This window comes from Paroedura picta, chromosome 1 (assembly GCF_049243985.1).
Source record: "Paroedura picta isolate Pp20150507F chromosome 1, Ppicta_v3.0, whole genome shotgun sequence".
NCBI classification, from domain to species: Eukaryota; Metazoa; Chordata; class Lepidosauria; order Squamata; family Gekkonidae; genus Paroedura; species Paroedura picta.
The window spans coordinates 54,370,880-54,396,763 of record NC_135369.1 but is presented as its reverse complement, the minus strand read 5'-3'; the positions used below and the strand labels follow the sequence as shown (position 1 = coordinate 54,396,763).

At 44.6% G+C, this 25,884-nt stretch overlaps 1 protein-coding gene across 3 annotated transcripts in view; it reads right to left on the bottom strand.

Moving 5' to 3' along the window:
- Nucleotides 1-25,884, bottom strand: part of VASH2 (vasohibin 2) — a 62,998-nt gene that overhangs the window by 8,034 nt on the left and 29,080 nt on the right. The window contains exons 5-8 of one of the 3 annotated variants that reach the window (XM_077338874.1): nucleotides 18,829-18,903; nucleotides 9,286-9,667; nucleotides 5,710-5,825; nucleotides 4,893-4,931 (exon numbers count right to left, since the gene is read on the bottom strand). In XM_077338874.1, the coding sequence (XP_077194989.1) occupies nucleotides 4,893-4,931; nucleotides 5,710-5,825; nucleotides 9,286-9,667; nucleotides 18,829-18,903 (612 nt within the window). Of the gene's footprint in view, nucleotides 1-4,892; nucleotides 4,932-5,709; nucleotides 5,826-9,285; nucleotides 9,677-18,828; nucleotides 18,904-25,884 lie in introns of all 3 variants that reach the window. The other 2 variants (XM_077338893.1, XM_077338885.1) reach the window with 2 other exon arrangements.

Genomic DNA, 25,884 nt, shown 5'->3' with positions numbered 1-25,884 from the left:
CTCAAGAGGCATGCTCAGCTGCCACTGCTTTGTCAAACAGAGACCACCCCCTTAAACACTTGTGCCACCCTAGCAACTGTGGAAACAGCCACAGAAACCAGAAGATTAAAATACGCCCTGAAGAAGGGGAACTGAGGCAGAAAAGAGCATCAGTGGAGGTTTACAACCTCTGACAGCTATAATTATCCAGACACTAGATGAAGGCAGGAACTCCCACTAAGGAGCCCACAGCAATGTTATGATGCAGCTACAGGATAGATTCCTGTGCAAAACAGAACCCTGCTCTTAATTCAGCAGCTGCTATGTGCAAAGAAGTATATTTGGAGTGGGAGGGTTGATGACAGCTTCTAAGAGACAGCTAATGAACCCCTGATGTGTTTGTGTGTGGAGGGGAGAAGAGCTCCTCCATAGGGACAGATTGACAATGTAATTGCTGTACATTGTTTAGACATTTCTGCTCTTTTGTATAATATGTTAGAGCTGGTTTCTTGTTTTAATTTTTAAAAACGTATGTGAATTTGCTGCTTGTACATTCAGTGGTATGTGTAGAAATAGAGCTACAAATAGGAACCCACAAGGACTAGAGGGATACATTGTTTCCCTCTCCCGCACTATTTGCTCTTTCCCTTTCTTGAAAGCCCCTTTTCCTGTCTCCTATACTCCTTTCCGTCCAGAAGCTAACATATCTTCATTTCATTCCCAACTTATTGTCAGGGCTGGCCCAGTTGTACAGTGAAGAACATGCAGACTTGCAAGGTGTACCCCATTTCCCCCTCTCACCTTCCTCACACAGCTGCCTTTCCTCCACATGGTAGCCCACATATCCTCTCCTTCTCACCCATCCAGCTACCTCATTTTTTATTTATTTATATTTTGACTTTTATTCCACCCTTTATCAAAAAGACTCACCCTTCAGTTATATTTATTATATTTACTTCATTTATAACTCACCTTTCTCCTCATTGGGACCCAAAGTAGCTTGCATCATTCTCCTCTCCTCCATATTACCCTCATAACCCTATGAGCAGGAGCCACGGAGTAAGAGAGAGAAAAAGAGGCAGTCTGCCTGCCCTCACTCCACCGACCCCAAGGGAAGAGGGAGGAAGAGGCAGCCTACCTAACCAACTGACCAGCACTGCCCTCCTCATCTTGCATGTGGCTCAGCCAGGCTGCCTGGACACCTCCTTCACTTCATGTGGGGTGAGCTACGCTAACTCTATGCCTCCATTGCTTCATGTGGGGTTCTGTGAGCAGGTGCAGAGGGGCAAGCAAGAGAGTAATAGGCATTCTGCCTGCCCCTGTTCCTCCAACCCAAAGCCTACCACCAACTCCCTCATATTGTGAATGGTCCAGCCAGGCCACCTGGACTGCTAGGCTGGCTCTATGACTCCATTGCTTCATGTGGGGTTTAGCCGGACCAGGAGCCTCCCTCTCCTATGGAGTTTGGCATATCCCCCTGTGCTCTGTCTTGTGTGGGGCTAAGCACAGTCAGGCAATGCCATCACCAGTCTCTCACAGGCCTCAGCTGAGCCAGGCGGAGTACTGCTGTCTGCTTCACCTTCTTGGGGCTCATCCAGTCCAAGCACCAACTTCTGCCTCACTTCACTTGGGGGTTGGCCAAGTCAGATGCTTCTGCCTGCCCAACATTGCACAGGGGTAAGCTGGGAAGAGTTGGACACCTTGTCTGCCTTGACTCAAATGGGGCTGGGTACTGCCATTTGCTTCATCTTGCTCAGAGCCAAGCAGGGCTGAGCTGAACACTATTGTTCTGGACAGGGCTGAATGACATCTACTTTGCCTCGCACAAGCCTCAGTTGAGCCATGCATCACCCCCTGCCTTAACTTGCTCATGTTGAGCCTGGTGCTACCACTTCCCCAATCTTATATGATGATTGAGCAAGCCGGGCTCAGCTCTTCTGTCAGCTGGCTGAGCCCAACTGCAGACAGAGGCCATTGGCCCACTCTTTTGTATAGTACATCACTCAGAGGTGTCCTGATGCTCCCCCCCCACACAAACTGGCGGTAGAGAGCGTCACCCCCCACCGTAGATGAGGATGCGGAGAGCAAATGAGTAGGCTACGCCATCGCTGTTACAATTATTGTAAATCATTGGTTTTTATTGTCATTTTATGGTTTTAGGGGACGGGTTTATGTAAGCCGCCTCGAGCCTTCGGGGGGAGGTGGGGTATAAATATAATAATAATAATAATAATAATAATAATAATAATAATAATAATAATAATAATAATAATAATAATAACTAATCTGCTCCTGCCTGTGAGGTAAATTAGGGTGAGTCATGCAAATTGGGTGGTAGCAAGTTACCTGGTGTTTGCTGCCATGCTTGGCCCCAATGAGACCTCTCTCAAAGGCCAAGATAGTCTTGAAAATGTCCCTCCCTGCTCCCCCAGCTAGAACTAGAAGGCTAGAACTAGCTAGCAAACTGTGGTGATTGCCTAGCAATGGAGATTTCTTTCTTAAAGTTACAGGTCCTCCTTTTGTCATTTGGTGATTTTTTAAATCCCCCTTTTACTATGATTTCAGATTTTTCTGCACATCTGGGGTATTTGAGTTTGTAGAAAGATCTGTCTTGTCCATTCACCCCTCCAGTCTCCTCAGATTTAAGGATCCTCAGTTTTGGCCAGGTTGAGAATTAGAACAAGCAGGAACCCATCAGAACGTGTGAAGTAATTTTATTTCCTTCTCCCGCACTATTTCTTCTTTCCCTTCCTTGAAAGCCACTATAGCCTCTCCCCCTTTCTTGTATCTTTTCTATCCTCCAACTGACCTAGCTTTTATCTCCCCCCTATCTTCAGACTTTCACTCTTCCCTAACTCAACAGCTTCTACCCAGGGAAATTCTGATCCTTGCATGGGGCTTGGCCAGGCTGGGCACCACTGGAGCTCACCCATGCAGGGGCCATGACCCTCACCTCATGTGGGCTGGACTTGGCACTGCTGTCTGCCTCATAGAGGGCTTGGTCAACTGCCACCATCTGCCTCATCTTGCACAGAGCCCAGTTGCAACAGTCTGTGTCATGCCTCAAACTGGGTTGAGTACTGACTTATGGCTTGCCTTGGCTCAGCAAGGCCAAATCCCACCTTCTGCCTAGCCTCACATACAGCTAGGCTGCAGCCACAATCTGTCTCCCTCACATGGGCTTGGCTAGGCACCACCATCTACTTCACCTCATTTTCAACTCAGCCAGGGCAGATGCCACTATCTGCCTCATTTAATGCAGAGCTGGGTGCCAGTGTCCATCTCACCTTGAGAGGGACTGAGCCAGATGGGTGTGGGGCTGGGCACTACTGCCTGCCTTATATTGAGTTGGTCTGGGCTGGAAACTGCTCTGTGCCTCATTTCAAGCAGGGAGGGGTCAGGCATCATTCTCTGCCTTACCTCATGCAGGACTTTGCTGGACTGGGTACTGCCAAATGCCTCACCTAGTGCAGAACTTGGCCCAAGTGCTGCCTTGCACAGGTCTTGACTGGGTTGGGCACCAGTGTCTAGATCACCTTGTGCAAGGGGTCGGCCAGTTGCCAGTGTCACCCTTGCCTCAAGCAGATTCAGCCCGGCATCACCACCTCTCACATGGGGCCTAGCAGGCTTGGCTCTTTGCTCTGCTCTGGTTCACCCTCACCCAAACTGGAGTGTGTCCAGAGGAGGGTGGAGTCCTGTGTTCAGTTTTGGGCACCCCAGTTGAAGAGGGATGTAGACAAACTGGAGTGTGTCCAGAGGAGGACAACAAAGATGGTGAGGGGTTTGGAGACCAAGACATATAAAGAAAGGTTGGGGGAGCTTGGTCTGTTTAACCTGGAGAGGAGACAACTGAGAGGAGATCTGATAACCATCTTCAAGTATTTAAAAGGGTGCCATATAGAGGATGGAGCAGAGCTGTTCCCTCTTGCCCCAGAGGGACAGACCAAAACCAATGGCATGAAATTAATTCAAAAGAAATGTATTCTAAACATCATGAAGAAGTTCCTGACAAAGCGATTTCTCAGTGAAACAGGCTACCTCGGGAGGTGGTAGGTTCTCCATCTTTGGAGATTTTTAAACAGAGGCTGGATAGCCATCTGACAGAGAGGCTGATTCTGTGAAGGTTCAAGGGGGTGCCAGGTGACAATGGATGAGCAATAGGGATGTGAGTGTCCTGCATAGTGCAGGGGGTTAGACTAGATGAGCCAGGAGGTCCCTTCCAACTCTATGATTCTTTGATTCCCCTGCGCAGGCTGACTGGGCACCATCTCTTCCACCTTGCATGGAACTTGGGTGGCTTGTGCTCAGCCTTTCTGTCAGAGAGCCAGATGGCTGAGGTGGGGGAGCAAGTCATCAACCCACTAGGAGACATGCAGGTGTTCTCACTGGCATTTTGCCCCATCCTGTGAGGTAAATTAGGCTGAGAATGTGGAACTAGCCCAAGGTCACCTTGTTATTTAGCACAGTACAATGGCAACAAAGTCCTAGTTTGAAACTTTGACCACTACACCATACTGGTAATTTGTGTTGGGGCAGCTTAGGGCTGACAACTCCAGGTTGGGTAATTCCTAGAGATGTAAGGAAAAAGAGGACTTCAGGGGTGCCTAATGGCTTAGAGTCTGCTCTCCAAAGGGTCCATGTTCTCCAGAGGAACTGATATATGTAGTCTGGAGATCTGATGGAATTTTGAGAGATTTTCAGGGCCACCTGGAATCTGGTAACCCTAGGGCTCCTGTTGAACAGTAGCAAGCGCCAAGTCTAGGTAAACCTGGGACTATGGTAATAAAAGCATTCAAGTAAAGGGATAAGGTTTCTGACATTTCCCAGTTTAGATTGCTTATAGTTATTTCTAATTAACTCTTTCCAAACCTCTGGATATTCCCATTAAGAAAAGTTGTGATGCCACTTGATACCTGAAGATTCTAGTCCGTTCAATAGGATCCAGGTGTCTCCTAAAAAGACCAAGAAAGGAAAATCTGCTGTGGGATATTTTACTTCATACCCACGTGTGCTATCTTTAATGCAATGTTTGATACTTTAGTCAGGTGTATGTGTAAACTCAATCAAAAGAACTCAAGAATGTAAGTATGTAACGTGATATTTCTACTTAAATATGCAGATAAGTAAAGTGATGGTTTAGTATATCATGCTTTCAGTATTTCTATCTTCACGAAATCCGGTCCATATTGACATATCTGCTGACAAAGGCTGAACCATCTGTCAGGACACTCCTGCATGCTGCCAAGAATTCTGCGGAATGTTCAGTGGTGCAAGCTCAATGCATACTGGTTCATGGGTAGATGGTTAGGTCTCAACATCACTTCACCTAAACTTAGATTAAGCTTTCGAAGAACACAATCCTAAACAGTTGTGGATTGCAGAGGAAATGGAGGGGAGGCACAATGTCAGGGAAAGCTTTTTCTCCCCTTATTGATCTTCTCTGTGGCAGACCCTGCTGAGTTCCCAAAGAACCCCAGACAAACTTGAAATATGGTCTGAAAAATTTGGAGGCCAACATAGAGTGTCTGGTGATTCCTAGCATGACATAATGTCAATTCTAGGTTTTCCCTGTAAATGACATCACATCTGACACAACAATGGTGAGATTTTATTTTTATCCCACAACCCACAGGGGGAGAAGTACAGGTTGCCAACAGAAGATTTCGCCTGCCATAGGGGGAGACGTGGCAACTCTGATTCTGACCCAACTCTCAGCATGGTAATACTCACGATTTGTCTCTTCTGCACGCTCGTCTCTGAGGGCTGGCTTGTCTCCTTCGAGGTGACAGGGACTTCCCTCGTGATCTCTGCCTGACTGGAGAATGGGCACTTGCGGGTTTCAAAATCTGTAAGGAAAGGAAATAAGTTAGCCAAGAAAAAAATCCTTCATGAGGTCACTTTTCCACTCCAGATGACAAATATACCTCTTAGTATTAATTAAAATAAACTCTGAAATTCTTTTACTTCGTAAACCACATATCGATTTAATATAATTAAAGGCTTACTTATCTGCTAGTTATTGATGTTCCTGGTAAGGGGCTATTTGTAAAATTTTGACTATATCTGTTGCCTTTTAAAATTAATCAATTGAGTGCTGTGAGAACACCACAAAACTAAGATATTTATGTGCTTAATCAAAGTTATTTATTTACCTCCCCTTTAAAAAAAAAAAAAAGACTAGCCTCAGTCATTTAAGAATGTTTTTCTGTAGTCCCAGGCTCTCATCCCTTTAGGCCAAATGCATTCTCATAAAGCAGGGAGCAGCAGCAGCAACCTTCTTGCACCATATACTTAAAAGGATACAGTTCCGAAGGCGTAGTCCCAGCAGACTGCACACAGTAATTCCCAGGGACAGCAAAGTTCTGATCCCAAAGCATAGTTGCTTGATGACAATAAACTCCACCAAGTTCAATAAAGGGACTTGGTATCTAGTAAAAATCAGAGCATGAGGGATAGCTAGGGAGAGATTCCTGCCCCCACAACGATTGTGCTGAGCAACATTCAGGAGAATGGAGGGAAAGGACCGCTTAGAGTTCCTTCGTCCTTTTAATACTCCCCCTTTAGGCCCTGAAAGCCCTACAAGGAGTAGGCTAATGTTATTAGGTCCATATTGTAGATGGGGGCTGAGGGCGGAGAGAGAGTGGGTTGCCAAAGGTTTTGTGGGTTGTCAAAGATAAGCTTTGAATCAACAGCCTCTTTGATACACTTAGCCACAGTGCTATACCAGCTTCTGGTGATGGTGATCACAGTACTTGGATAGATCCACATAGAAGAAGGCAGCTGTTGGGATACTGTGTTCTCAAACTGTTAGGCTGTAAGAATCACAACCAGTGCTTTGACCTGGACCTGAAAACTAAGTAGAGTTGGCAGCCTCCAGGAGGGGCCTGGAGTCATCTGGGGATTACCACTGATCTTCAGGCTATATGTATCACTTTCCCTAGAGGAAAAGGCAGCTTGGGGGGCTGCACCATCCCTGCTGTTTCCCCATCCCCAACTCTACTTTCCCCAGGCACCATCCTGAAATCCCCCAAGCTGGACCTGCCAGTCCTAAAACTAAAGAGCAATCAAAGTCGATGAAACTAAGTGGGACAAACTTGTTCCTGGCAATGTGAGCCTACTAGCACACAGGAAGGAGAGCAGCTGCAGTTTCCACACACTTTTCAAAGACATCTCTATTACTGTTTCTGTACCAGCAATATAGTTCAAATTCACATTTTTAAGGGGCCAGCTTTTCCATCTGTTTCTGCATTAAAACTCATCTGTCCAGATGCAGTCCCAAATTGCCGTCTTACCACGCATTTTGTTAATTCCTGGTTACAGCCATTTCATCAGTTAAGGCAGAGTCTAATTCAGGGCTGCCCAATGCAGTAATACTTACATTTGGGTTTTTATTCACATCCGCCATTTTTAGTCATTTGGACATACCACTTACCCTGTTGCCATCCTCCCTCTCCCATCCCTCCCTATCTCCATTCCCCAAAATCTGCTTTTTTAAAGGGTGGGGTGATCATGTTAGAATGCTGTTTCTAGGTTTTAAAAAAGCAGTCTTGCACAGCAGTGTTATAATGTTATAACCCAAGATTTCTTTTTGTTTTTAATTACATTAAAGACAGTATGGGGGGGTGAGGGAGGCAATCAAGGGCACAGAATGGTGGGATTAAGAGAAGCAATGAAAACAAAGGTGCAAGAAGGCACCATTTTGCAAAAAATACATTTTTAAAAAGGGAAAGGGAGCAAAGCATGATGGGAGGCAGCCTCCATCAGTGCAGAAAACATGTTACGAATTTCAGCCTGGGAAATAAAGAGAGGAAAGCCCAAATGTAGGAAAGCTAGAATCAACTCACAGCTTCCAAAGGAAATCTAAAGTGAGGTTAAAACAAGGTATGTCTCCTAATGTGGAATCGGCCTATTAGATTGCACTGCAAAAACACAACGCAGGGACCAAAACAACCACCAGATACTATGAACTGATCTTGCAGCAGCCTCACAGAAATGATTAAAAATGGCACCAGAGCACAGATCCTAGTAGACTGTTCCCAACAATTTATTGTTCCCAATAAATGCAATCTCCAACCACTCCACCAGAGATTCATTAGGCTTTCTCAGAGATTTTTCTTGTAGCTCAGCATATCTGACAGCAGCAGGCTGGGAAATTAAGCCATCGTCAGCTAAAAGAACCCAGGGGAAAACAATTGCAAATTAGGAAAACTGATATTTAAAATATACAGCCTGCATTCTTGATAGGTTTGATGCTCCAAATATCAGTTAATATAGATCAAAAGCAGAACCGAAACCACATATGTAGGGAGTGTGCTAGACCAGATGCTCAGTGCTGGATGCAGAGTATCTGTGGAAGCCACATGTAAAGAACTTCTGTGTCTATCATAGAGAATTATGAAATAACTCTGCTTGCAAATGGAGCTGAATTTCAATATAGCCATATAATTGTCAAGACCAGCTATAGGGTCTAGCCACCATAGTTTACCCACATGTACCATCAAGCAAAATAAAGGAGTCTTAAATTAATATACGTATCTTACAGTTCTGTAGAATCATAAAAACCTTTTCATATAACCTTCCTTGGGGGGACTGGGTAAGACAACACATAAATTATCCCCTAGAAATTTGATGTTGGCAGCTTAAGCCTCCAAGACTTAATAAAACTCCAACAGTTTTTGCAATGTTTCATTTCTTTTTTCATGCATCATTCACATCATTACTGGCTCCTAGGCAATTATTTAGAACTAGGGGCAAAGCCCGTTGTATCCAGGAATACAACGGACGCTAGAGCTTGGCGGTGGTAAGAGGAAGGGGAGGCGTTATCTAGTCTGTAAGGGCACGGGGTTGAATGTGTGTGTTGTGTGGGAGGTTGTGGTGGTGTGGTGACAAATGAGGGCGTGGGTGTGGAGAGTTGGGTGTCAAGAACCTGTGGTTTGGAATGTTAATTTTGAGGCCCAGCAGATTGAAGCTAGCCTGCTATTTCTGTAAGTTTGATGCTTTATTAAAATCTCCTTGTAAGCAAACCTTGATCTTGCATATAGTTTCCTTGGGAATTTTGTGAACTTCAGAGCTTTTGTCCAGGGCTCCAAACAATATAGTAATAGGAGAGGGCAAAATGAACAGACACAGTTTCAAATCTACTTTATAAAAATGGATTAATGACTCTTGGGGAAACTATGACTCCAAACTATATGGGAAGCTGCTAAACAAATATTTCCCCAAGAAATGGAGCAACCAGTTATTGCATGTGTGAACTGGGTCTCTGTTTATTTCATCATCTGCAAGTATTACAGAAATTGCACATACCTTCATTCTCATATCCCTGGCATATTTCTCCAGCTCCTTCCTGATCTCCGACCGCATCATCTTTGACACGTTGAGCACCAATTGCTTCCACTCAATGGGCTGAAAACTGTGCGGCTCGTGTGGGACATACAATCCAATTTTTACTTTTTTTACTGAGTGCAAGTGCTTTTTATAGGAGTCTTCAAATTCAAAGATGAGGTCACTCAGAGTTCGGTAGATCAAAGGTTTGTCCATCAGTTCAGACCTTCTGCTCATGCCCAATGATCCATATCGGCCATTGCAATAAATTCCAAGCACCACATGATGAAAATTGTTCCCTGAGAAGTGGGATTTAAAGCTGATGGGAAATCGTTCCACGGAAGGTTGGCCATTGGTTAAGTATCTTGGGTGGCTGATGTCAAGATAACAACAACGAAAAAAGATGTCAAACACTGGAAACAGGCCATGTCCAATTGGACTCTACCTATGTCAAAATATACAAGACCAGCCTTGACCTTCCCTTGAAAAAAAGAATCAAGACTATTTAATACACATTAAACTTCCCTTGACTCTGCCTCCAATGAATTGACGTGACAGTCATTTTTATAGTCTTCAGAACTGAAGACAGACGCAGGTAAAGATCACACTGCTTCTATGAAGCAAGAATATTTTTATTTGGATCTGAATGTTTTTTTCCAGAATCCCAAACCATCAAGATGACTTAAAATATTTAAGGAATCTCTTCTTATCCACTGCACGTGGCTAATTAATTTGCAGCTAAAGGTCTAGGCCATTATGAAACACGGTACTCAGTCACATTCAGAACCCAAATTACTCTTGTTCAGACATTTCATCTCCAGCCTCAAGCTGCTTTGCAGAAACAAAACAAGAGGATGCATATAATCAAAATGGCATGGAACCCAGAAGTGAGAAATTTGCCTTCTAGCCTATCCTCACACAAATATGAGTGGCTCTTCAGTCTGCTTTCCTCAAGTGCCAGACAGCTGCAAAGAATCTGAAGCACTTTTCAACAGACTGGTGCTCAGAATTATGGTTTTGTGAATACCAGTTGTTTTTGATATATACCAATTTGATGTCCCAAAGTACCATTTCAGCATTAGTTCCTTATGATGATTTATGTGTTGAGAATGTGACAATCTTCACAATCCCCCCCTTTTCCCCCAACCTCAATTTGCTTTTATTGCCCTTTTAAAAGGAACAGAGGTGACCCCAGCTATAGGCAACAAAGGGACTAACAGAATAACCCACAACTGTACACACATATCTCCCTACATCTGTCCACTATAAATCTACAAAATCTACACAATGCGGAGCTGGAAAATAATAACAAAACTGGATATAAAGCAGTCTCAGTTAGATATAGTTCTAGTGAGGCACATGTAGCTTGATGCATTCAGTACACAACTTGAGGTGCTGTGAGCTTGGCTGTAACAATTGTAAGTAGCATGAGTTTTCATATCATTTCATGTTATTATGCAAAGTTTTGCTTGTGTCTGTAAATGTACCCTATTTTCAGAAAGCATGTTGACATGAGAAAAGGCTATGAGTTTATTGAAACAGGAACTGACCAGAATCCCATCTGCCTTGCCTTGCCTTTGGATTCTGCACTAGAATATACAGGAATCGGTCTTTGCCAACTTTCCTCTATTCTCCTGGGACACACCTGGAATTTCCCAGGAAGTCCATAGGGAAAAAGATTTGAATGGATTTTGCTGCACATTCTTGACAGGATTTCTTCTAACCTGTTCGAGGACTACGTGACTGCATGAGCACTTTAATACATGTAGGATTATGCATTTGCTTAATGAGAATTAACAGCATTACTTATCATTGAATCAGCAAATTAGTGGAATTATGTGTGTATTCATTTAAATGTTTGCTTTGTAAGAAACCATTTTTCTTGCAAAGGGATAGAATCATAGAAACATAGAGTTGGAAGGTGCCATACAGGCCATCTAGTCCAACCCCCTGCTCTACGCAGGATCAGCCCTAAGCATCCTAAAGCATCCAAGAAAAGTATGTATCCAATCTTTGCTTGAAGACGGCCAGTGAGGGGGAGCTCACCAGCTCCTTAGGCAGCCTATCATTCCATATGAGAATGTGTTTTGTATTTCTCAGAAGAAGAAGAGTTGGTTCTTATATGCCGCTTTTCCCTACCCGAAGGAGGCTCAAAGCGGCTTACAGTCGCCTTCCCATTCCTCTCCCCACAACAGACACCCTGTGGGGTGGGTGAGGCTGAGAGAGCCCTGATATCACTGCTTGGTCAGAACAGTTTTATCAGTGCTGTGGTGAGCCCAAGGTCACCCAGCTGGTTGCATGTGGGGGAGCGCAGAATCGAACCTGACATGCGAGATTAGAAGTCCACACTCCTAACCACTACACTGAACTGGCTCAAACAGCCTAAATTTAGCATAGTTAGGACTAATTGGGTTTGCTTTACAGCCAGTTTTATCTACAAATCTACTTCTCAAATCAGAAAACATCCCAGTAGTTGGGTTTGAAGTCTCCAGATACAATTACGAACATACCTCTACATTTACCACCTGTAAATGGAAGTAATACCTGTGTCAATCAACCATCAGTGGAGCCTCTCTAGAGAATTTAATGGTCTTAACATTAAAGTGTCTGTACTGAAGTTGCTAGGTGGGAACTGCACTGCTCGTGGATGATGCAAAGAGTAAAGTAAATGTAGAACTAACAATCAAAAATACCTTTTAATGCCTCTGGTATTTTTGACCCTGTTTATCAATTTCCTCCTATTATTAACACCCATCAAAACTTTCAGACCTTATACTGATCTACTATAATTGTTCTTTTCATGACAAATGCATTTAACTCTGAATTCCAGCAGCTCTTTGTTAACTCCACATAGCTGTCATCCCCCCACAAAAAAAGCAACAGAGGGGTTACCTCTTCCCTTTTGTGCTGAAGATGCAGATATTTCCTGCTCGTCCTTCACTAGGCCCTAACTGCAATTGGTCACCACTCACTAAAGGAAGCATCATCTTAAGAATGAGAACTGAGATGTAAGAGGAAAGGTGACTCAGTTGTTTAACATCAGTGCTTTCTTGTTTGTTTGCTTGTTGCACGTATATATATATATATATATAATTGTGTCAATGTCTACTCATTCCCTCATCAGAACTTGGGAGTGCCTTCCAAAAAGGTGCCAGGACTAAGTGCCTATGAGTTCTGTCACACGCAAAAAAGCCCTGCTTATCACCAACAAAACTACATCTTCTCCTAATGTTCCCAACGCCTCTCAATCCCAGCACATGGTTAATCTCAAGGGCATTCAAAAATGCCAGCCTGGATGAAAGATTAGGATACTCACAAACAGCACACCCTAGTCTAGATAGGCATTCAACACAGTGAATGAGACACTGTACTCTACTTATTGTGCAGCGGATGGCGATCTAGCGAAGCAAACAATTGCTTTTTCACCTGGTCGTCATACAGAAGGACACTGATCCTCTTCCCAGCAGTAGACACAAAGGACTCATTCACCCACCATCAAAATAACACATCAGAAGGCTCAGTGTTTTTAAATATCAGATGAAGGAAAGGAGCCATGCTTTACAGCTTTCCAAATGTCCTTGTAAAAGTTAAAGAGCAGGATAACTAAAAGGAGGCTAAAATGTGACAAGAGGAAAACTTGGCAGAGAGGACGCCAGAATTAGCCACATATTGATAGGTTTGTCAAAATCGTTGAATGCCTAAGAGGCTTTGGGGAGGGGGGTGGAATGCCTTACCTGAAAGCACACCAATCCTTAAAAATACAAATTAGCACTTAAAACTATCCAAAATCATATTTTCCAGGATGTTCCTCATCCTGGAAGAGCAGAGAAGAGAATACTCTAGTACAGGGAGGAGATTGTAAAAAACAGCACGTCTTGATCCAAAGCTTCGCATAAAGCCTCTGTGTTTGTTGTTCTTTCATAATTTATATGGCACTTTATCTTCAATTTCTCCAGACCTGAAATTCAGAGCAGGCCAGGCCTGCTCAATTATTCTAAAGGGTGGGCCCAGACCACCTAGTTTTACTATCTTGTCTCATTTCACCTTTTACTTCTGTCAGGTTCTCAGCATTCAACCTTTGGCTTGTTTTAGGTTAACAGAAATATTTAGAAAATTACATTTCAGCTTGGTTTTAATTTTATTTTAATCAAAAGAGTATGCATATATAAAACACATACACACTCCATTACCCCAGCTACAGAATTTTACTGGTTCTGCATATATTTCTAATCCTTGTCCGGTGCTTGTGACAAATTATACTAGCCCGGAGGATTATGGGAGATTCACTGTGGTAGCCTCTTAGCTGACCTTCTTGATGAGTTAAAATCCCCTCCCCCAGCCCTTTTAGATAATGAAGAGAGATACTGTTCTATGTTTTCTCCCTCACAAAGAGAGGTCAGAGACATATAGACCATTGTTTCTAATCACTCCACATATAACTAGTGCCCCAACTAAGAACATTCATCTTGCACCATCCCTATTTCTCTGGGAAAGCCATCAAAATTCATCTATATAATACCAGATATTATCATACCAGAACTCCTTTTTCCCTCCTCCTCCAGACTGGTGAAGAGTTCTGCAGAACTCAAAAGCTTATGCACCATGTTGTGCTATTTTGGTGGGCCTTAATAAAGAGGTAAGAGCCTCTTGTGGCGCAGAGTGGTAAGGCAGCCGTCTGAAAGCTTTGCCCATAAGGCTGGGAGTTCAACCCCAGCAGCCGGCTCAAGGTTGACTCAGCCTTCCATCCTTCTGAGGTCGGTAAAATGAGTACCCAGCTTGCTGGGGGGTAAACGGTCATGACTGGGGAAGGCACTGGCAAACCACCCCGTATTGAGTCTGCCATGAAAACGCTAGAGGGCGTCACCCCAAGGGTCAGACATGACTCGGTGCTTGCACAGGGGATACCTTTACCTTTTTAATAAAGAGGTACTACATTCAAAGAATTATAAAGTTGGAAGGGACCTACAGGGTCATAGTCCAACCCCCTGCATAACGCAGGAACTCACAACTACCTGCCCAGCCATTATTGCATAGAATATATTTTTGGACTACAATTACAGAGCTTTGTATTTATTTTAGAGCCAGTTTGGTGTAGTGGTTAGGAGTGCGGACTTCTAATCTGGCATGCCGGGTTCGATTCTGCACTCCCCCACATGCAGCCAGCTGGGTGACCTTGGGCTCGCCACGGCACTGATAAAGCTGTTCTGACCGAGCAGTGATATCAGGGCTCTCTCAGCCTCACCCACCCCACAGGGTATCTGTTGTGGGGAGAGGAATGGGAAGGCGACTGTAAGCCGCTTTGAGCCTCCTTCGGGTAGGGAAAAGCGGCACATAAGAACCAACTCTTCTTCTTCTTCTTAGACCCATCCCAGTCAGGCTTCCGGCCTGGCCATGGGGTAGAGACAGCGCTAGTCGCCCTGACGGACGACCTCCGTCGCCAGTTGGATCGAGGCGGGTCGGCACTGCTGATATTATTAGACCTCTCAGCAGCGTTCGACACAGTCGATCATGAGCTTTTAGATCGCCGCCTCATCGATGCTGGAATATGAGGGACAGCCCTTCAATGGCTGATCTCCTTCCTCCAGGATCGTGGACAGAGGGTTGCAATAGGAGAGAAAACATCAGACCGCCAGCAACTTACTTGTGGAGTAAGGAGCGGTCCTCTCTCCTATCCTATTTAGCATCTTCATGCGCCCTCTCGCACAACTGGTACGGAAGTTTGGGCTGGGTTGCCATCAATATGCAGATGACACCCAGCTCTTCCTCCTGATGGATGGCCGCCCTGACTCTCCCCCAGAAGCATTAGCCAGCTGCCTGAAAGCAGTGACGAGATGGCTCAAGCAGAGTCGTCTGAAGCTCAATCCTTCAAAGACGGAGGTCCTGTGGCTAGGTAGGAAGGGTCCTTGCGAGGAAGCACGCCTGCCCACCCTGGATGGCGTGCAGCTCTCTACGGCTCACTCCGCCAGGAACCTAGGCGTGATTCTGGACACCTCCCTCACAATGGAGGCCCAGATCACAAAGGTAGCGCGGCTGGCATTCTACCATCTCCGCCAAGCCAAACTACTAGCGCCCTACCTGGCCCCGGAACACCTAGCCACAGTGATCCGTGCGACGGTCACCTCTAGACTGGACTTTTGTAAGTCGCTCTACGCAGGCCTGTCCTTAGCCCTGACCCGGAAACTACAACTAGTTCAAAATGCAGCAGCCAGGATCCTCACAGCAACACCGTGGAGGTCTCATATCCGGCCTATTCTCCATCAGCTACAATGGTTACCAGTTGAATTCCGGATCAGACTAAAGGTTCTGGTAATTACCTTCAAGGCCATACGCGGTCAGGGCCCAGTGTACCTGAGGGACCGCCTCCCCACCTACGCCCCCAAAAGAGCTCTGCGCTCTACTGCCTCCAATCAGCTAAGGATCCCTGGCCCTAAAGAAGTCCGCCTGGTCTCGACCAGGGCCAGAGCATTCTCTGTCCTGGCCCCCACCTGGTGGAACGAGCTCCCAGAGGAGATCAGGGCCCTGATGAAGCTTAAACAGTTCCGCAGGGCCTGCAAAAAGGAGCTCCTCCACCAGGCATTTGGCCGAGACCAGATGTAATCAATCAGCGACCAAGGGCCCCTGCTCCCCCCCCCCTCAGAATCCCATCAATAAGCCCTGGACCTGTTTGTATTATTATATTGTTTACTGTTATACTGTGTTGTTATTTGGTTACAATTATTAGTTATCAGTTATACATGTTCTACAGACTGTTTTATGTATTGTTCTCTGTTATAATGTAAACCGCCCTGAGCCTCCGGGGAGGGCGGTATAGAAGTATGATAAATAAATAAATAAGTAGATTTAGACCTGATTTTGTTTCTGGCAATAGACTTTTTTGGGTTTCCTACTGTCACCGTTTTTCTATAACGTGTTAGAATGCAAGTTGCCTTGACTGCTTGGAGCAAGGAAGAAAGCTATTATGAAGTGATAGGATATGATGGGACCATAACTGTATTAAGGCTAGGACATTTGGACACTCTGTCTCCACACAAAGATTTCTTTGGAAACCTCCAGCAAACGAGACAGCATCATTTCCCCTGCTCTATTTATTCAGAATCTAAGAGCCATACGGCTGTGGGGGAAAAACTGATAAGACACGGTCAGTGTGACTGAGCCTAACCTTGCAATTAATTGACTACTTTATTCAATGTATAAAAAAGAAACTCATATAGGATTTAGCAGGAAAGCAGCTCTGTAAAACCTAATTTGACCCACAAGAGCTGTGTTTTTATACCCCGCTTTTCACTACCTGAAGGAGTTCTAGAGCACCTTACAAACAGCTTTCACTTCCTCTCCCCACACCAGACATCATGTGAGGGGGTGGGGCTGAGGGAGCTCTGACAGACCTGCTCTGACAGAACTGCTCTGTGAGAACAGCCCTAAGAGAACTATGACTTGCCCATTGTCACCCAGCTGGCTGCATGTGGAGGAGTAGGGAATCAAACCTGGTTCTCCAGACTAGAGTCTGCTGCTCTTAGCTACTACACCACAATGGCTCTCAAAGCAAGATTACTAAAGTGATTTCCCCACCACCACCCAAAGAATCACTTGCAAAAGCAGGCTGTGTAAGCTGGCACAGGGCCTGATTAAAATGGCATCTCGCTGATCAGCTTGGCAGGAGGAAGCTCCCAGTTTCAAAACAGGAACAAAGAACTGCCGTTCTGGCTGGAACTGCTCCTGACTGCTGGCAGCAACAAGGCACATGGGTTCATAGAAACGAACAAGGCCACCAATTATCACTGAGCTGCCATGCCATGACCTGGATCAGACCCTATCATGCTCCTATCTTGGATATTTGTGTGTTTAAAAAAAAAAAACCTTGTGTACAAACAAGATAATTTGATGAGATGCACTAACCCAGTTGAAAGCTGGAATTGCAAATGGAAAAGGTCAACAAGGTGAAACATCTTATTCTCAGAACCAAATTCACATTGACACTAGGAATTTCTGACTGCATCCTCAGATGTGTATTGCTGAGGCAAGAAGAAGAAGAAGAAGAAGAAGAAGAAGAAGAAGAAGAAGAAGAAGAAGAAGAAGAAGAAGAAGCCATAATGTGCCATAAAGGAACAGAGGAAAGCACTGGGGTAGAAAGGCCAGTGCACTGTTTCTCCAGTCAAAACTTAGGCCTGACCAGACAGACTTGCCCCAGGAAGGAAAAAGGCAGGAGGAGCATAGAAGTCACTGTCTTTTTCTCTACTTAGAATGAAAGGTAACAAGAGACATTTCTGAATGAGGAAATGGCATATGGAGGTTTAAAAAACAAACAGGAGATCAAAGCACAAACCCTCTACATTGCATGTGATCTGGCTCTTGTACCAGCCTGGAACTTATCCCAGCTTTTTATGTTCAAGTCTTTTCATGCTCTCTCTCTCTCTCTCTCTGTCTACCAATAGAGCTCAGGAGAACACATATGATTTGCAACTTCAGAGCTGCAAATACTTAGCAACAAAACAGGTTAACTCATTGAATGATCATAAAGAACTAGCTTCACAAACAATGAAGCACTTTTGCTTTCCTAGGCTTGACAACATTTTTTAAAACCCCAGGACATCCCAAGATCAACAAGAAACTGAGCTTTTCTCTCTCATGCATTAGCTTTGATATATGCAATAAGCAAATCACAAATTGTTGGTAAATCTTGTTACCTAAGTGAAAAGGGTTTGAACATAGGTTACTGAAACTGGACTAACATCTGCTTTGTTTGGCCCTATTTGGGCAATATTCCCCTAGCAGTGATCCAATTGCTAGGAGCCAGGCTGGATCAATAGGCTAAAAAAAAAACAAAAAACAGACCAATCAGAGGGGAAGCACCTGCTAGACATGATGCTACTTGCAATGACAAACATGCACACTGTCAATAAATCAACTCCCTGTTCAAATATCTGTCATTGTGTCAATGTTTGAAAAGAGAGCAGACTCAGGTGCAACTGGCAGGTATTGGTTGAGGCCAGAGCGATTAAGATTTGGGCCCTCGTCACCATAGCTGTAATATCTCCCCATTTATCCCCTGAAGGCACAGGATATGGCAGGGCATGTTGAGTTTGGTGGGGGCTTGGGGCTTGGATGGCTGTCATTCTTGTTAATTTTTAAGGGGTTGGGGGGTTTATGTTTTAATGTTGGGACTGCTATTGTAACCCACCATGAGCTGGCTAGTCCGGGAGTGGTGGGTAATAAATAAAATAAATAAATAAACAAACAAATCCCAAACATGGATGGAGCAACTTAGGCATCTGCAACAAAACCACTGATGTTCTCCCTCAAGTTTCCCACTCTACACCGATAAAAACCCACTGACAAACAGAATTCCTTGGGGATTTAGAAAAAGTATATAGAAAAGGAATCAGACTCCCAACAATCAACAGCTCTGTTAACTCACCATTAGCTGGTGTTATCACACATCATCCAAGAAGTGTAAGTCACTCAGTTAGCATTTGTTAAAAAATAGATGAGGCTGTCTGTACCAAGAACTTGCTGACAAAAGGATACATCCCCAAGATCACTGCTTCAAGGCATTTGATAGGTAAAGATTCCCTGGTCATTTCTCTTGCTGTTTCCATCAACCTAAGACAGGAGAAGAAACAAACCAAATCATTTATAAAACATCTTGGATTGTATAACATTGGAGAAATAAAACTGTCCATGTTAGCAATTAATGGCGGACACTTTTTATTTCTTGAATGTTTTTGTGAACTACAACTGAACTCAAAAGGACTGATTAGCTGTTTTAGCACCTTTCCCTTTCTCTCCCCACAACAGACACCCTGTGAGGTAACTTCCTGAAGAAAATGACAGTTTCAGGAGGTGGACTGGATGGAATCATGTTCCTGCTGAGCTCCTTCCCCTCCACAGAATCGGTCCTTCCCAGACTCTACCTCAGATTTCCAAAAATTCCTTAGCCCAGGGTTGGCAACCCTTTCCCAGAAGTTTCCCTCTTTGGGGTGCTGGAAGAGCCTTCTCCTGCCTGCTCCTGGCCATGGGATTCTCCATTGCTTACTTCTCTCTCTCTCTTTCCCTATCTGTCTTTCTCCCCAATGAGGACCCAAAGTGGCTTTTACAAAGAATTTATATATTTTTTCCAGACTAAAATACTACCACTGCACAGCAACCAAAAAAGAAGTGTAGGCAGCATAATGGGTTTAGAATTTCCAGTATAATTAATACCAGTTAAGAGGGAGGGTGTTTACATTTGTGGGGGCGGGGCTCTAAGAATCTGGCCTGAGAGCAAGGGCATGGCATCACTGATTTATATTATTTCTCATATGTCATGTGTAGCATAACCAAGCGATCCAAGAATTATCTGGCGGGCAGGTAAGGGATGTTCAGAGGCGGATTGCCACTGACGGCCTCTGTGTTCTTTGGAACCCCTAGTGTTCCTTGGAGGAACTATCACCCAAATCCTTGAAGGTCTCCCATCCAAATACTAGCCAGGGTTGGCCATACTTAGCTTCTGATATCTGATACCTGGGCTATCCAAGTCAGGGTACTCTTATGAATAAATAGCAATCCTTTCACCACCTGAAAGCACAAAAGTGAAAACCAGCTCCAAAAAAGTGCTCTGGGTACTGGGGATGAGGTGCCATGGAACTAAGCTAGGGCTGGGGAGACCTGGGTTCAAATCCCCTGTGTGTCATGATCCTCACTTGATGTGCTTGGGCTGCTTGCTCTCTCAAAGCCTAACCTTCCTTTCAAGAAAATCAGAGTCCAGTAGCATCTTTAAGACCAACAAAGATTTATTCAAAGCGTGAGCTTTCGAGTGCAAGCACTCTTCGTCAGACTAATCTGACGAAGAGTGCTTGCAACACGGCTACTCATTTGAATCCTTCCTTTCAAGGTTGACTGGCAAGAGAAAAGGAGTATCATGCATGCTGCTCTGAGCTCACTGGAGGAAGGGCGGGATACAAATAGGATAGCCAGACAGCATGGTATAAACAACCTCCAGAAACACCGCATTGCCTCAAAATGGGCATATGTCTCTTACAGCAACTCAGCCTACATTTCTGAGATTAATAGGACAACCCTAAACAGAGTTACAGAGAGGGCTAGGTTTAAATACATTCCAGAGTTTTGAGTCAGAAGAACAGTAAAATAAGAAGCAGAGTTACACTCTCTTCTAAAGCTATCAGTCTGAATGGATTTAGACAGATGTACCTCCCTTGGGACTACTGTTAGTGTTCGTTTTCACAGGGTACAGCTTGAAATGCCATGAATCTTTGAAAAACAATTTAACAAAGACACCAATATAGAAGAGTTGGTACATTAACAACAGCAGCTTTACAGTACCGCCTTGATACATCTGAAACATCTCTCTTCTGCAGACAGCTTAAGATACAAATAATTACAAATGCTATAGGTTACATTTTAATACTTTAATTTTATCTTTTTTATAATTTAGACTGTATTCTGATTATGAGAATCAAGGTATATTTTTGTTTTGTTTGAGGAATTGGTCTCATCTAACCCCAAATAGATTTAAATCCAACACTGCTGCTATAGAGTCATTTCAGACACCATAACAATGTCATGCAGCACAAAGCAGAAACACATTTGCTTCTTATTTAAGCACTGGAGAAGAGTGTCGACTCTTCCCCTGCAGAGAGACAGAGAAGCAACTTCCTGCTCCCTCCCCCAAATCTGTCACTACATCCACTACAGCTCTGCAGGTTTTCAAGGTTCCCATCTGGAGCATTAGTTCACTATGATCACAGCAATTCCTATTCACAGATCAGGATTTTCGCTAAGGAACTGCGACAGAGTAAAACCCAGGCACACGGTTTGCTGTTCAGGGAGGAACTGGCACAAGCAATCCCCCAGCCTCTCCCAGTAGCACTGAATATGCCTTCTATAACTTTCTGCCTAGGACCGACAGCTGAACCGTCCCTGGATAACTGTGACCTCTGCACTTTCGAGATTCATAGTATCTTCTAAAATAAGGGCAACATATCAAGCCATTCAGACAACTGGGGAGGAGTGATTTAAATCAAGACAGTTTAATCCATGCCTTAAATCAGCAAAGGGGGAGGCACCTTGATTGAAATCAAAACTTCCTATTTAGTATTTAAAGGTAAAGGTATCCCCTGTGCAAGCAGCGAGTCATGTCTGACCCTTGGGGTGACGCCCTCCAGCGATTTAATGGCAGACTCAATATGGGGTGGTTTGCTAGTGCCTTCCCCAGTCATTACCGTTTTACCCCCCAGCAAGCTGGGTACTCATTATACCGATCTCGGAAAGATGAGTCTACCTTGAGCCGGCTGCTGGGATCGAACTCCCAGCCTCATGGTCAGAGCTTCAGACAGCATGTTGCTGCCTTACCACCCTGCGCCACAAGAGGCCCATTATTTAGTATTTAAACACTGAATAAATAAAATTAGCTGTTATAGCTACAAAACTGCATAGAATCATTATACAGGCTCAGACAATGCACTGCAAGTTAATATTTGACATTTTGTTACATGACACATATAACACATTTAGATAACTTACATGCAATCCTAAGCATAGTTATGCCTTCCATTAATATCAATGGAATTAGAAGGGTGTAATTCCTGATAGCCCCAACCTGGATACTCCAGGCTAGCTGGAGCTCATTCAGTCTTAGAAGTTACACAGGATCGGCCCTGGCCAGTACTTGGAAGAGATTCCACTAAGGGGCAGCCAATGGCAAACCCCTTCTAAATGTCTCTTGCCTATGAGGTCACCCTAAGTTGGTTACGACAACAGCAACACCAAAAATGTCCTGTTAGGATAACATTGCTAATGCCCATGACCCCTGATGTGCAGCCACAACAGGGAGCTGGAGACAGGGGCCTGTCGGAATTAGGACTAGATGATGCTTCTTTGTGGGTATGGCCTGCTTTAAACCACTCTAGTAATATATCACTATTTTTTATCTGCCTCGATCCACACCTCAGAAAAGTCAATGACCTAAATCAGAAGGCAGGGCTGAAGCAGATACTTATTGATAAATGTATTGCTTCTCACCAGGTATAAGGTTGCTTGGCTGGAGGACAGGGTTATCATAAAGGTTTATAAAATATAATGGATCAGAGGTGAATTCCAAGTTCCTGATCATCAGGATAAAGACATAGTGTAAGGGTGTGACCAAACTGTAGCTCTCCAGATGTCCATGGACTACAATCCCATGAGCCCCTGCCAGCTCATGGGAATTGTAGTCCATGGATATCTGGAGAGCCACAGTTCGGCCACCCTGGGCATATACTATACTGTCATATAATGATGACTGATGACCCAATTCTTTTCAGTACAAAAAAGGAAATCATTTAAGGAGTCATAAATTCATTTTAGGAGATGGTATAATTTTATCATTCAGATTTCATTTCAAGTCAAGTAATTTCTTTTTAAAAAAAAAACTTTTCCAGCAAGGTAGAACGTTCTTTCTGCCAAAGGAGACCAGAGCTCTATGGAACCTACAACAGCTCTGCAGGGGTTGTAAGGCAGAGCTGTTCCATCAGGCCTATGATTGAGGCCTAATAAGAGCTAACATCAAATCCATAGGCCTCTCCACCATATCTGCCAGCTGAGTGTTCAGCAATTTACCCCATGCATTTTCCAATCCCAGACTAGGATTTGATAGGCAATAGTAGAATTAATTTAATGTAATCTATGTTTTTTTAGATAGGATTTTGTATTGTACTGAATTTAAATATGTTGTAATCCACCCTGAGTCACTTGAGACAGGGCAGAATAGAAATTTAAGAAATACATCAATACATTGAGCAGATAATGCTAAATTGTTTAAGATGGTAAAACCCATAGTGGATTCTGAAGAGCGGCCGCGAGGGAGCGCCTGAGGCCAGCAAAACCCGGAGAAGGCCGGGGGCGGGCGGCAGAGGCTTGTGCCGGGCCCAGGCGTTCCCTTGCGGCTGCGAGGGAGTGCCTAGGCCCGGCGGAAGCCGGAGCATGGCCATGGCTTCTTGCGGCAACAGGAGCGACCAGACCACGTCTACGATGCGGCCAGGCCGCGCCTGCGACCAGGAGAAGTTGGAGAGTCCCCCACCCCACCCGGGAGCATGGCTGCGGCTTCTCCTGGCCGCAGGAGTGGACTCGCCGCGTCGGCCGGGAGAAGCAGGAGAAGGAGGACCCTGATTGGAGGACTCACCGCGCGGGCTGGCAGTCCAGTCTGAGCGTGGACACTCAGAGGAGCCAACCAAGAGCTGCAAAGCTCCTGATTGGCCCCTCTGAGTTTTTATCCCGGACAGGGCCTGCCCTAACTCCTCCCCCACAGCCCTTACCCTTTTATTTAATCCGCTCTGCAGGAGCGGTTTAAAGATGATGTGATGAGGTCTGCACTGGATGAAACCAAGAATGAATTATTTTGAGGATGTAGTGGAAAGCTTGATGGAAATGCCAACCCAGTGTGCAGCGGGGGTAAAAAAAAAATCTGACCTGGGATTATTAGGAAAGGGACTGGAATTAAGATGGCCAATATTGTAATGCCCTGGTTGTATAAAACTATCATGCTGCCTCATTTGGAATACCGTGTGCAGTTCTGTTCATCATATCTCAAAAAGGATATTTCAGAGTTGGAAAAAGTAAAAAGGAGGGCAACTAAGATGACTGAGGGGTTTGAAGCACCTTTTCTATGAAGAAAGGATGGAGAGTTTGGTGCTTTTTGAGTTAGGGGGGAAAAGATAGCTAAGGGGAGACACCATAGGGGTTTATAAAATTATGCATGGGGTAGAGGAGTGACTAGGGGTAGCTCGTTCATCCATCCCTTAATACTAGAACTCATGGGCACATAGTGACAATGTTAGGAAATAGGTTCAGGTCAGACAAAAGGAAATGTTTCTTTACTCCTTGAGTGACTGAACTGTGCAATTCCCTGCCAGTGGAGGTAGCCACATAGATAAGGCCAAACATAAGAGTGAGCTAAGATTGGCCAGGGAAGCCCATTGTAACAAGAAAAGATTTTTCAGTTATTTGAGGAGCAAACGTAAAGTAAAGGAGTCAATAGGCCCACTGTTGGGTGCGGATGGACAAACTCTAACGGAGGATGCAGAGAAAGCAGAAAGGCTCAGCGCCTATTTTACATCTGTTTTTTCACAAAGGTCAAAGGGTTTAGGCACATATAGAGATGGCAGTAGCCAAGGGATAGTGTCTGGGTGGCAGGTTGACATGGACAGAGAGGTTGTCGAGAAGCATTTAGCTGCACTGGATGAGTTCAAATCCCATGGGCCGGATGAAATGCACCCAAGAGTGCTCAAAGAACTTTCCGGGGAACTTGCACAACCCTTGTCCGTCATCTTCGGGACCTCTTTAAGGACTGGAGATGTCCCGGAGGACTAGAAGAGAGCAAACGTTATTCCGATCTTCAAAAAAGGGAGGAAGGATGACCCGGGAAACTACAGACCAGTGAGTCTGACCTCTATTGTGGGGAAGATAATGGAGCAGATATTAAAGGGAGCTATCTGCAAACATCTGGAGGACAATTTGGTGATCCAAGGAAGTCAGCATGGATTTGTCTCCAACAGGTCCTGTCAGACCAACATGGTTCCTTTTTTGACCAAGTAACAGGTTTGTTGGATCGTGGAAATTCGGTTGATGTCGTTTACTTGGATTTTAGTAAAGCTTTTGATAAGGTTCCCCATGATGTTCTGATGGATAAATTGAAGGACTGCAATCTGGATTTTCAGATAGTTAGGTGGATAGGGAATTGGTTAGAGAACCACACTCAAGGAGTTGTTGTCAATGGTGTTTCATCAGACTGGAGGGAGGTGAGTAGCGGGGTACCTCAGGGCTCGGGGCTTGGTCTGGTACTTTTTAACATATTGATTAATGATCTAGATGAAGGGGTGGAGGGAATACTCATCACGTTTGTAGATGACACCAAATTGGGAGGACTGACAAATACTCCGGAAGATAGAGACAGAGTTCAACGAGATCTGAACACAATGGAAAAATGGGCAAATGAGAACAAGATGCAATTTAATAAAGATAAGTGTAAAGTTCTGCATCTGGGTCAGAAAAATGAAAAGCATGCCTACTGGATGGAGAATACGCTTCTAGGTAACACTGTGTGTGAACGAGACCTTGGTGTACTTGTGGATTGTAAGCTAAACATGAGCAGGCAGTGCGATGCAGCGGTTAAAAAGTCAAATGCCATTTTGGGCTGTATCAACAGGGGCATCACATCAAAATCACAATATGTCATAGTCCCATTGTATACGGCACTGATCAGACCACACCTGGAGTATTGTGTGCAGTTCTGGAGGCCTCACTTCAAGAAGGACGTAGATAAAATTGAAAGGGTACAGAGGAGAGTGATGAGGATGCTCTGGGGCCAAGGGACCAAGCCCTATGATGATAGGTTGAGGGACTTGGGAATGTTCAGCCTGGAGAAAAGGAGACTGAGAGGGGACATGATAGCCGTCTTTAAGTATTGTTGTCACTTGGAGGAGGGCAGGATACTGTTTCCGTTGGCTGCAGAGGAAAGGACACGCAGTAATGGATTTAAACTACAAGTACAGCGATATAGGCTAGATATCAGGACAAAATTTTTTCACAGTCAGAGTAGTTCAGCAGTGG